We start from the raw sequence: 13,364 nt of genomic DNA on the forward strand, positions 1-13,364 counted from the left end.
AAGTTGAGTTGTTCTTTTCTGTCCAAGTGCTCTCTGATGACACCGGTCTCGGGAGCTGTCCAGAGTAGAAGCCAATTCCCATAGCAAACCTCTTCTGCTCTGTGCAGTTCCCAAAACAAGCAGAGAGCACTGTTTCCAGACAGATAAGAACTCAACTTCAGTCGCTGATAATTATTGGAAGGATTAAGATTTTTTAATAGAAGTAATTTACAAATCTGTTTAACTTTCTGGAGCCAGTTGATCTAAAAATTATTTTTTTTTTCCTGGAATACCCCTTTAAAAAGGAGATCTGTAGTGCTCTGAACTTTACCCCCTATCCTTCAGATAGGGGATAAGTTTTAGATCGTGGGGGGTCCGAGCGCTGGGGCCCCCCGGAATCCCCTGTACGGGGCCGCAGCAATATACAGGAAAGGAGGCGTTCCATCCTTGCATGACACGGCAGCCGGCACGCCCCTCCATGAATCCCATAGAGATACATGGAATGGCGTGCCGGCTGCCACTTCATGCGGGGCCGGAACGCCCACTGTCCTGTACATTGCTGCGGCCCCGTACAGGAAATTGCTGGGGGGGCCCCAGTGCTTGGACCCCCCGCAATCTAAAACTTAAGATCTCCTTTAAATGCCAATAACTTTGAAATGCTTTAACTGAACCAAGTATTTGAGAATGTTTTTTGGTAACTCGTTTGGGGAGATTTATCAAAACCTGTGCAGGGGAGAGATTAACCAGTTGCCCATCGCAGCCAGATTGCTTCTTATGATATTAAAAAAAAAAAAAAAAAAAAGCTTTTTTGAAATTCTACATTTTCTGTTTTTAAGACCTGTGTAGAGGAAAAGTTGACCAGTTGCCCATAGCAACCAGATTGCTTCTTTCGTTTTGAAATGTGCCTCTGAAAAATAAAAGCAGCGATCTGATTGGTTGCTACTGGTCAACTTTTCCTCTGCACAGGTTTTGATAAATCTCCCCAAATATGCCTACTTTGTTTGCTTACGTTGGAGTGCTTAGAAGAAGAAGTTTTGCAAATTTTCAAATTGTCATAAATAAATAAAATTCAAGAGACCAGTTCATTTCCAAGGTGGATTTGAGAGGCCTGGATGCTAGAACCCCCCCTCCCCCCCCCATGAACCCATTTTATAAACCGCACCCCTTGAATTCACAAAACAATTAAGAAATTTGGTTTCACAGCATGGCAAACTGAAGGTAAAATTTTTTAATTTTAGTCTATCTTCAACACAGCCGGTATTAACAGCAAAATTCACTAATCCGAGTCTCCAGTTTTTACAAATATCCCTATGTGTGGCCCTAGTGTGCTGACAAATCCATTTTAAGGCCTTTTTATGAAGGTGTTTATGGAGCACCATATTCAGTTGACAGAGCTGTGTGCTAGATTTTTTTTTTTTTTACAGAACAAGCTATAGATTTTATGGATACCATTATGGGGAAAAACGTGCATGCACTATTTTTTCTCTCCGCTAAACTCCTGTCGCTCTGACAGAATTGCCTGCGGAGTCCGATGGCAATGTGAACCTAGCCTGAGCTGTACTTTTTGTTGATACGATTTTGTGATGCATGCTACCCTTTGATCGTTTTCGTTTTTAAAAGGGTTCACAGTATGAAATAGTTTTATAGTATAATTCCAATGTTGAAATTTCTGCCGCTACTTAGAGCTATTTTGCTGCAGTTTTCGGTTTTCATTTTACATTGCAAACCTGGCCAAGAGTATATCTTTGTACCAGGTATGGAGCTGCTTGGAGAATAACATTAACCATAACTTTTTTTTTTGCTGATCACTCAAAAAAAAAAAAAAAATAATAATAATAATATATATTTATATAAAAAAGTGCCTTGTTTATTAGCAGCTGAGGAGTTCACTGGTGAGGTAAAAAAAAATAAAAACCATTCAAGCAGAAACCCACCCCATTATCCTGGAAATAGGGTTTCCACAAACCATGATGGAAAGAGGATCCAGGCCACCACGGACAGGAAACCTGAAGATAAGAGCTCCTCCTCTCCTGCCCCAGTGAATTTCTGAGACATTGTTAGCTTCAGTACATATGTGCCCCCTTTTTTTTTTCCCCACACCTACCCAGAAAGAGAGGTGCGGATGTCTAGAGTGCAGTCATGATTCGAGAAAACAATTACTGGTAAGTGTAATGACATATTTCCCTCTTATGCAGCCACCATGGAGAGATTAAAAAACAGAAAATAAAATTAGGGTAGGATGATAGACTGAAGCAAAACATACCTTTACTCATCTCCTGCACTCCCATGGTGCCTCCGTTGTTCTGCTCCGGGCCCCAATAGTATTCTTGAGCAGCAGCCTGATGTGTCAGGCCCAGGAAGCAATGGGGTCCAGCGTGTAATATAGCCGCTGAGCAAATCGATGGCCACAGCTACGTGTCACATCTTAGCAGCAGCACGGAGGCATCGTGGGAGCGCAGGTGACGAGTGAAGGTTTGGTTGGGTATATACTACAGAACAGGCATACTTTTGAAAACACCCAGCTGCTGGACAATCACTTTAAGGCAGTATGATGTGAGAAACAGGTGGCTGCTTTGCACATTTGTTCAATAGGACTCACATCTTTCTGCCCAGGAAAATTCTAGAGTCCAAGAAAAGTACGTAGTGCATCTTACAGCAACTTACATCATTGGTCAATCAGGGTAAAGTGCATCATTTTTACAGCAATTTCAGTCATTCGTGGCGAAAAGCATGTGGTAATTAGTTGCTGTACCACAAGGTGTGAACACAGCCTTAAAGCTAAAGCCAGAACTCTTACCATGCTTAAGTCCCTTTACTAACATTTTTCTAAAAAAAATCAAAGTGGCAGAAAACTCCGGTCTGTCTAGATCTACAATAGTCTCCCAGGAAGGAGAGAGCGAGGATACCTTAGGAGGTGATCACTTTCCTGCTCTACTGAAGAATAGAGATGACTGCATCCCCAGTCAGTCATTCATTCTTCAGGAGACTAACTTAAGAGCCAGGCTATTACATGTAGGCTGCTGACTTGAGGGTGGACTACCGGCCCTGAAGTAGTAGATCCTGATCTCTCCAGCAGTACCCAAGAGTCCTCACTGAAAGACATTGAGCAAAGAAAACTAGGCCCTCCGTGGGCAGAAAGCAGCAGCTAGGATGACCTTTGCTCTGTCCTCACTAATCTTCTTGATAACCCTGGGAAGCAAGGTTAGGCTGGGTTCACACTACGTTTTGAGACTACAGGATCCAGATCCGGATAGGGGGAGTAGCTGGACCCGGCCCATATATTCATTTCAATAAGCCGGCTGGAGTCCTATAGTGACTCCGGTCAGCTAATTTCTGCCCTGTATCCGGTTTTCTGACCAGACCTAAAATCGTGGAATGCCGCAGTTTTAGGGCAGGTCAAAAAACGGATATGGGGGCAAAAATGAGAGTCACTACATACACCAAAATTAGTATGTGCAAAATTGTCATCTTCTGACCCCTATAACTTTTCCATATACAGGGATGTATGAGGGTGATACCACAAGTTTATTTTTATTACGGTTACATATTTTTATATAGAATTTGGGAAAAGGGGGGCGATTCAAACTTTTAATATGGAAGAGATGTTTTTTTTTTTTTACTTTTAATAATTTTTTTTTTATAATTATATATTTTTTTTAAATAGACATTTCTACTTTTAGGGTATGTTCACACTACACTATTCCGCGGTGTGAACTTAACATTAGTGTGACGAGAGACCCGTTCACACTGCGGAATTTCAGCGGCGGACAACTCCGCCGCTGAAATTGTTCTGCACAAAGAAGGAAAATGTTCATTCTTAGTGCAGAAGTCCGCGAGTACTGCATAGCCGTCAATGGTGACGATGCAGTGCCGCGTGGTCCTACCACTGCCGTCGGCTGCCAGGCTGAATCTCCGCTCACGGAATTCTGCAAGCGGAGATTGCGTTCACACTCCGTAGTGTGAACATACCCTTAGGAGGAATCAGTAGATTCCTCATACAGATCAATGTGGTTCAATAGTTTGGGGGAGGGGGAAATGGGAAGGGCAGCGATCCACCCCTCTGGACCACCAGGGTTGGTTTAAACGTCCCATAAGATGCCGCTTTTAACTTTGACAGCGTTTGAAAGGGTTAACTTAACACTGGCTCTCAGCTACAGGAATCAGCTGAGGGCCGGCCGGCATGTCGCTGGGTCGACTCGGGAGCCCGCGCCATGCACCGCTTGCCATCTCAGGACAAGCCGACTTGTCCTTAGACGGCAACCGGTTAATGGGTTCAAGTTTACAACTAATACCCCTTTTACTTTAGCTAAGATCTGACTAAATAGCTACCCGTCCTCCTGGATCTGTGAAGTTCTCTGAGGAAAGAGGTAGATAGAACGATCTCTCTCTCCATGATGAAATAATAAAAAAAAAAAATAATTTATATCAAGTTGAACACCCATTCCTCTGTGGATCAGTGATCTTCTGCATAGAGCTGTGTCCAATTGATAAATGGGACATGTTCAATCTTCCACCACAATCCAAATCCTCATCAGAAGTTCAGATGCAAAACTTACGACATGTGAATTGAGCTCAGTAACACCCCATGAAATCTATGGGTGTGCACTGCAAGTAGGAATCCATGAAGAGTTTCCACAAGGAAATTCAGCACAGATTCTGTGTTCCAAACGCTGGAGCCAGGAGCTCGTGAAGTCATAGCCCCGCCCCCTCATGATGTCACACCTCGCCCCCCTCAATGCAAGTCTATGGTCAGGGCCGTCATATGACGGCCCTGACCATAAAATTGCATTAAGGGGCTGAGCTATGACGTCACGAGCTCCCGACGGTGCCAGCGTTCGGAACAGTTTGTTCCTAACTGAGCAGCGGAGTACCCCTTTAACTTTTCAATGCCCAGTGAATGCCCAACTAGATACAAAGTCTTAGGTGACTTAAATGGGAGTCCTGCCTGCATCCATCATAGTTCTGGCTCATGGGGCCAAGCCTTTCCTGAACAGTAACGATGGCCACTCCAATACTGCCTTTCAAGCTGGCCACCACAATAAAATTAGAAAGATTTGATGTTATTTAACCGTTTTAGTCTCCTTCCTTTGCGCAATTGTCCTTCTCCCAGTGTCTGACATCACTTCCCATGCCTCTCAAAAGTCCAGCAGAATAATATGCCCCACCTCCAGTTTGCTCCTTCCAGGACTGGAATTGGGAAAAATCAACAGGTGAATCTGCAAAACAAAACCTGGTTTTGCCTGACCTGCCCCAGCCAAAACACCAGCCAAAAGCTACTCTAAGCCCCAGCCTGCACCAGGAAGCTGTGCCCAATGCAGGCCACAGGGACCAGGGTGAGCACTGTACTGGGTTTAGCCAACCTGAATGTTGCTATTCTATAGGACCTATGCTGTCCTCTACTAGGTTAGAGTAAACCTGTGCTAAACATGGCAATAGAGCTGTCATTAACTACTTGGGAGCTAGAAGTGCCTATAATATTGCTTTCAATTGCTTCACACAAGGATAACTTGGCAGCACTGATGAGGCCCTCCTTTCCTCCCCTGAAGTACCTGCCATCTTTTCTTGATGTCTAGTTTTCATATTCTTCTCGAGCTTCGTTAAGTTTAAAGGGGGTTCTCCACTGCCTTAAGCTACTTTTGGCAGTTAGTTGGTTCTGTGGCTATATGTTATTATGGCTTTTTTTTCCCATGTTGCTAATAGTTCTGTATGTGGCGTTTTACTTACCTTTTTTCCAGACCCGGAAGCTGGTTTCTTCATTTGCTTCCTGCCTTGCCTCGACCACTTTGTTTCTTTTCTTCCGCCGCCATCTTGCCATCGGGACGTCACCGTGGAGGGTGGTGTGTTGGAGGCCGGCCTGCCCCTCGCGCGACGGAATCCTCTGTCGCCATCAGCGCGCACCCGCCTTACTTTCAGCTTCTTCTAAGCTGAATGCGGATTGGGCCGCTTTTGGTGAATCGGATGCCGTGATGGGCGCACGCGTAGTTGGTCCTCGCTCCGGAGGATCTTCTGCGCATGTGCCATAGTGATGTCAGCATCGGGCCTGACGCGCTGGAGGATTGTTAACCCTAACCTGGCCAGAGGCGAGTCCCGGAGCGCTAGACAGCTCCTGAAGGTTTGCTATGGCAGTGTTTCCCAACCAGGGTGCCTCCAGCTGTTGCGAAACTACGGTTGTCTGGGCATGCTGGGAGTTGTAGTTTTGCAACAGCTGGAGGCACCCTGGTTGGGAAACACTGCCATAGCAAACCTTCAGGAGCTGTCCAGCGCTCCGGAACTCAGCTCTGGCCACGTTAGGGTTAACAAACCCCAGGCGCGACAGGCCCAATGCTGACATCACTATGGCACATGCGCAGATGATCCTCCGGAGCGAGGACCAACTGCGCATGTGACCATCACGGCATCCGATTCGCCGAAAGCAGCCCAATCCGCATTCAGCTTAGAAGAAGCTGAAAGTAAGGAGGGTGCGCGCTGATGACGACAGAGGATTCCGTTGCACGGGAGGCGGGCACATACGGAGCGAGGGGCAGGCCGGCCTCCAACACACCACCCTCCACGGTGACGTCCAGATGGCGGCAGAAGAAAATAAACAAGAGTGGTTGAGGCAAGGCAGGAAGCAAATGAAGAAACCAGCTTCCAGGTCTGGAAAAAAGGTAAGTAAAACGCCACATACAGAACCATTAGCAACATGAAAAAAAGCCATAATAACATATAGCCACAGAACCAACTAACTGCCAAAAGTAGGTTAAGGCAGTGGAAAACCCCTTTAAGCTTAGTTTATTTTATTTTTTGCAAGCAAGATTATCTTCTAGATGGCTTTGAATACTGCAGCTTACCCATTGGGCTGATTCTACCACTGTTCTGTCTTTGAAGATGTTCTTTATAGCACACGGAACACATTCCATTTGTTCTAGGGTTTCCATAAAAGCCACATCCTGTATTGCACAGCATAGGGCCTGGTGTCTGATTTGTCTCCTGAGCCATGTCTTCTACGCTGTAAACAAAGACACAAGGAAAACAGTATTAATGATTGAGAGCAAACATAACAGAAATATCTTGGTGCAGCTTAGAAGATTATGGAACGCCGAGTGTAACAAAAGGTACATATCCTAGGGGCAAACAGTCAAATAGTTATGCTTTGTGCTACCAGTGCAAAACTCTTTACCATCATACGCAACCATAGCAAACAACAGTGAAGCCACGTTCTGAGAGAGACAAAGCTACAACTAGGGCTGAATATAGTTAGAAGATGACCTTGGACACAAGGGCCCAGATTTATCAAACTGTAAGCGAAAAAGGGGAGTGATTTTCCCTCAGCAACCAATCACAGCTCAGCTAACGAGCTCTGGTAAAGTGAAACCTGAGCTGTGATTGGTTCACATGAGAAAATCACTTCATTTTGTCTCTCCCAGTTTGATAAGTCTGGGCCAAGATGTTTATAGTCAATTCTAGAACAATCCACATAGTGCACCACAGGCACTTTACCCACATGGATGGTCAGTGGTTAGCCAAACATTTTAGATATAGGATGGCCAAACTTGCCCATTTTGGCAGGGTCAGCTGACCACCTAGCGTGTATGATTGCCTCTCCTGCAGAAGCAGATTAGGGGAAAGAAAAAAAGTATCCAGGCAGATTTGATTGTAACTTTGTTATAATAGTTTTGTTCTCTAGAGATAAGCTGGTGCCAGAGTTACCTGGCAGCGGTCTTCTCCCTATTCGGAACATAGTCACACTTGGGTAAGTGGATGGGGGGAGATACCGCTGTCCAGGCCACCTTATCTGTTTGGACAGCTTAAGAACTCAAAGCTGATTTTCATAGTTGTGTAATACACAGCTAGACATTTACCTATAGAAACAGCTAAGCAATAATCTTTTAATATATGGTGTAACTGGTGTGCAAGTTGTCAACTCAACCAGCTGGACCTGAGACAGGACTTTGATAGGCGTATTTCTCTCTCCTGGGGAGGGGTCACACAGAGCGCATATGCAGCGGATTTCTTGGCAGCAACAAGAATGCGCTGCCCGCTGCTTATCCGCTCCTAGCGGCAGATTTCATGTTGCGCATCTGCTGCGAGCAGGCACTGTGGGGGAGATTTATCAAAACCTGCGCAGAGGAAAAGTTGCCCAGTTGCCCATAGCAACCAATCAGATCGTTTCTTTCATTTTTGCAGAGGCCTTGTTAAAAATGAAAGAAGTGATCTGATTGGTTGCTATGGGCAACTTTTCCTCTGGACAGGTTTTGATAAATCTCCCCCATGTGTCTACAGTTGGAAATCCGCTTTTGTGACTGCTGTTGGCACATCCGCAGTGTGAAATACCCGGCAGATGCGCTCCGTGTGACCCTACCCTAAAGGAGCAGGCATAACTGCTTATTACATCTGTTACAGAAACTATATAATACACTAATGTAGTCCTCTTATAGACCTAACTGCTGTTATAAGTGTTAGATAATGCCCCACATTAGGTCATAGACCAGTGTTTACCCAACCAGGGTGCCTCCAGCTGTTGCAAAACTACAACACACAACATGCCTGGACAGCCGAAGGTTGAGTTAAACAAACCCCATACAGCTGTACACCAAGTGTGTCGTGATCCACTCCGCAACCAGTATAAGGCTGCATTCACACCACGTTTTTGCAATACAGTTCCCGTATACGTTTTCTATGAGAAAACCATATGGAACCGTATTGGAAACCGTTTGCATTCACTCTCCATTAAAAACCGAATGCCAAAAGATGCATCAAGTTGTGTCCGTTTTGCAGCCTGTATGGTTTTGTCCGTTTTTTTTCTCGTACCCAAAACCGTAGCCTACCATGGTTTTTGTTCCGGGTGAAAAACTATTAAACCGTATACTTTTTCAAATTTTTTTTTATTAACATGGGAGTCAATGGGAACCGTACAGAACTGTATGTACGTACGGTTCCATACGGTTTTTGACTTAACACTTTTTTTTCTTGGAATTTCAATCAAACAAGTGAAACTTTATTCATAATGGAGTGAAAAGTTAAAGACATACTTTTTTTTCTTAAAAAACGGATGCAACCGGACATCATTTTTTAAACCATATACGGTTTTTAACTGTATATGGGTTGAAATTTGTACACGTTTTGATACAGTTTAGGCCGGTTTTGAGGAATCAGTTTTTCCATCAAAAACCAGATATGGGAACTGTATTGCAAAAACGTGGTGTGAATGCAGCCTAAGACATACTACCCTGCACACAACTGTTCTCCGAACAGTACAGGCTCATCACTGCTAAACCATTGGGTGGATGGGAAGCATCCATCCCTGCAGGCAGAACAGATTCTCTCTTCAGAGTGCATGTCTGTACAGGTCCTAAATCTACAGTACTGGGGGTCATTGTAGGATACACATTATCCCAGTTCTGTACTGTGCATTTAGTTAAAGAAATATAGTAAAGATCGATAGTTTCAGTAAGTCAACCATGATAGGTGAAAAGAAGGGGGAAGAAAAAAATAAATAAAATCCTTGCCATCCATCAAGCCATGTGAGCCGTATATGAACAGCTATTCAGCTTTGTGTTTAAAATAGCCGTGTAGTAGCAAGATAACACGCCAGCAGAATCTTGTTTACAGGGAGATCAGCCTGCAATAACATAGCATGTCCCCTTCTTGTTTTAATATTTCTCAGAAGCTTGGGGGGGGGGGGGTCACGTGGGAGGGAACATTGGCTTCCGCCTGTCACAAGGCTGCAATGTGACAGGCTGGCTGATCTGCAGGCTCAGACACACAAAACCTAGTCAACAGGGGCCTCTGGAATCAGCTGCTATTTATAGTGCCAGCGCTGCCAACAGAGGAGCCGCTCCACTTACTGTACCATACGTTGCCAACAGAGGTCATCACAATGGTAATTGTGGGAGACTGGCACGGACAGATCAGAGATCCGGCAGGGATTACCTTCCGACTATACAGGCTAATAGATCAGAGTAATCCTTAGGACAACACCGGAAATTAAAGTGCAATTGGTAGCTACCCTATGAAGCGGTTCACTATCCCTCTGCAATAGAGAGATAAGGCAGCCCCAGCTCATACCATGCCAGGTCATATGTAATAACCTCATCGCCCACAGAAAGCACCTTTGTTTTTCTGGGCACTGACGTCACCCAGCTGTAGGACGGCCTCCTTGACCTTAAACAGACATCCCGAGAACTTGCTCAGCAAGTTACGCAAAATAAGGATGTGTAATGGCCCAGTGCCAAGCCTAGGGGGAAACTGGCTCAGGCTAGTATGAGAAAATAAAGCCATTTCAGGGTGTTTGCTTCCCAGATGACGGCTAGTTTCTGGGGATATGAGGTGGCAAGTAGCCTCAGGACAGCTGATTCCTGACAAACACCAAGGAGTGCTGTTATATTTAGCACAGTACACAAGATATACCGACTTCACCTCTAAGCCAATGAGTCAACACCTCCAGAGCTGGACACACATTACAACATGGGAAGACATCTAAAGCCCTTGAGTTGTCCTTTTTTAGGGTCATAACACAGCTTTCTAAGAGTCCTGACTAGCACACCCTGCAGGTTATATAGCAATATCAGGACAGGCAAGGCAACATTATTTGATTTCCACTGGGAATGCTCTTAACCCTACACTATTATGTGACAAAAGGCAACATGGCACCTCAAGGATTAACAGATCTCAGTCTATACGGAGACAGTGACAGCAATGTGGCACTTTAGAGGGTTAACACAAAAGACCATTGATCCCAGGCTATACAAACAGGCACAGTGATGGCAAGGGTTAACAGAGGCCATTGATCCCAGCCTATATGGAGGTCCTGACATAATGAGGCACTTAAAGGGTTAACAGGGGCCTATATGCAGGTATTGGCACAGTGGGGCGGGCTGAGGATTAGGGGCCAGGAGTCCGGGCCTGAAATACACGATCTGGACACAAAGAGGAGGAGGAGCCTGGAGCGGGAGACAAAGGAGGCAGAACCAACTCCACCATGGAGACAGGAAGCCCAGGGCAGGAGCAGAACAGCACTGGGAGTTGTAGTCCCCTCCCCCAGAGGCCTGTGAAAAGCACTGAGTCATTGGCCAGGAAGCCATGGCGGCCCCGCACACACACACCGAGGAGCGGACTGCTGATGGTGGGCACACAGGCCCGAGCCCCCCGGCTAGCGCCCCTCCCCCTCCGCCTGGCTCTGTTGCCATATAAGGAGCTCCCCGTGCGCCGCTGTAACCCCTCCGCTGCCGGCACATAACGTCACACACCGCCCGCAAACACACGGAGGGCTTACGTTTTAGGCTTGAGGCCACAGCCGGGTTGTCCTGACCGGATCTCCGCTCTACCTTCTTCTTTGATAGCTAACAATTAGAGCGAGTGGGCTTCACCTGGCGGCGCCGTGTAATCCCGTGAGCTCTTTACCGTGTCACCACAAAGCCCTAGTAGGTCCCCGTGGCTCCGGTGTGAGGCGCTTGGGTGTCCTCCTCTCGCTTCGCCCCCCGATTGTGACTCCTGTGTGTGAGACACAGCGTTGCATCTATACGCCGCCAGGGGGCGGGGCTGAGCTCACTGCTGACGGGGGCGAAACTCCCTCCCACAACTTGTTACTGGTCACGTGGGCCGGCCTGGCCAATCAGGCGCCTGCTGACTGTTGTACCCCGGGGCGCGGGGCCTAGCGGTGCACGTTTCGGCTCTTACAACATGGCAGCGTCATAGCTTAGTCATGGTGGACAGCTGTCTGCCCGTACCCCTGCTGTTTATCACAGCGGCTGTTTTGTCTGGTCTCGTCATTGTATCAGCCTCTAGCTCTGCCCCCGCCTGACCGCTCTATAGCGTGAGGTGTTTCTGTGTGTAGTAACGTGTTCTACAACATGAATCCTGTGAAGGAATTGGTGTGGTACTCGCTGAATAGCTGATAGGCAGGCGGCCACCTTCTCTATGAGCACATACGTCAGTCATCGTTGTGAATAACACTTGGCAGCCCTACATGGCTTATACCAGGGGACAAAATAGTACGTTTATTGAACACCACCATAGACACAAGCGACCTCATTGACCTGAACAGACACTTGGCTTAAAGGGGTACTCCGGTGAAAACCTTTTTTCTTTTAAATCAACTGGTGGCAGAAAGTTAAACATATTTGTAAATTACTTCTATTAAAAAATATTAATCCTTCCAGTACTTATTAGCTGCTGAATGCTACAGAGGAAATTCCTTTCTTTTTGGAACACTGATGACATCACGAGCACAGTGCTCTCTGCTTACATCTCTGTCCTTTTTAGCAACCATGCATAGCAGATGTATGCTAAGGGCAGCATGGTGGCTCAGTGGTTAGCACTGCTGCCTTGCAGTGCTGGGGACTTGGGTTCAAATCCCCCTAAGGACAACAATAAATAAGGTGTTATTATTATTATTATAATAACGTCAGCAGAGAGAACTGTGCTCGTGATGTCATCAGAGAGCATTCCAAAAAGAAAAGAATTTCCTCTGTAGTATTCAGCAGCTAATAAGTACAGGAAGGATTAAGATTTTTTTAATAGAAGTAATTTACAAATATGTATAACTTTCTGCCACCAGTTGATGTAAAAGAAAAAAGGTTTTCACCGGAGTACTCCTTTAACTCATCCATCTGAAAACCACATGGAACTGTGCATGTCTCAGAAACTTTAGCAGTAAAATTGCTGTGTGTAAATTCATCCTGACAAGTCATCCAAGTTTTGCCAATGGCAACCAGATTCCAGCTGCTATCCTTCCGTTTTTTCCTTCTCGCCTTCTAAGAGGCACAACTCTTATATTTCCATCCACAGACCCATGTGAGGGCTTGTTTTTTGCGTGACCAATTGTTCTTTGTAATGACATCACTTATTTTACCATATAATGTACAGCAAACAGGAAAAATTACATGTGTGAGGAAATTGAAAAGAAAACTGAAATTTTGGAAGATTTTGTTTTCACGCTGTAGACTTTACGGTAAAAATGTCATGTGTTCTTTATTCTGTGGGTCAATACGATTGAATGATACCCATGGTTACATACTTTTCTATTATTGTACTGCTTAACCTGTTGGGGACGGAGGGCGTACCTGTACGCCCTCTGCCCGCTCCCTTTCTATAACGCAGGGCCACACCGTTGGGCCTGGCACCTAGCAATGTCCAGGACCCATGGCTAATAGCGCGCGGCACGGATTGCGGTGCCACATGCTATTAACCCTTTAGACGAGGCACTCAAAGTTGAATGCCGCGTCTAAAGTGAAAGTAATCTAATGCCGGTTAGCTCAGGGGGCTATTCGGCATCACCACGGCATCCGAACAGCTGTAGGACAGCAGGAGGGTCCCCTACCTCGCTGTCCGATCGCCGAATGACTGCTCAGTGCCTGAGATCGAGGCATGAGCAGTCAAGCGGCAGAATAATTGATCAATGGTGT

General features: G+C 45.9%; 1 protein-coding gene across 2 annotated transcripts in view; it reads right to left on the reverse strand.

Moving 5' to 3' along the window:
• Nucleotides 1-11,606, reverse strand: part of ZFAND5 (zinc finger AN1-type containing 5) — a 32,112-nt gene extending 20,506 nt beyond the window's left edge. The window contains exons 1-2 of one of the 2 annotated variants that reach the window (XM_056523101.1): nucleotides 11,234-11,606; nucleotides 6,810-6,967 (exon numbers count right to left, since the gene is read on the reverse strand). In XM_056523101.1, the coding sequence (XP_056379076.1) occupies nucleotides 6,810-6,957 (148 nt within the window). In that variant the 5' untranslated portion in view covers nucleotides 6,958-6,967; nucleotides 11,234-11,606. Of the gene's footprint in view, nucleotides 1-6,809; nucleotides 6,968-11,063; nucleotides 11,083-11,233 lie in introns of those variants that run through there. The other variant, XM_056523109.1, reaches the window with a different exon arrangement.
• Between the last annotated feature and the right edge of the window lie 1,758 nt (nucleotides 11,607-13,364).

Source organism: Hyla sarda, chromosome 1 (genome assembly GCF_029499605.1).
Source record: "Hyla sarda isolate aHylSar1 chromosome 1, aHylSar1.hap1, whole genome shotgun sequence".
Lineage (NCBI taxonomy): Eukaryota > Metazoa > Chordata > Amphibia > Anura > Hylidae > Hyla > Hyla sarda.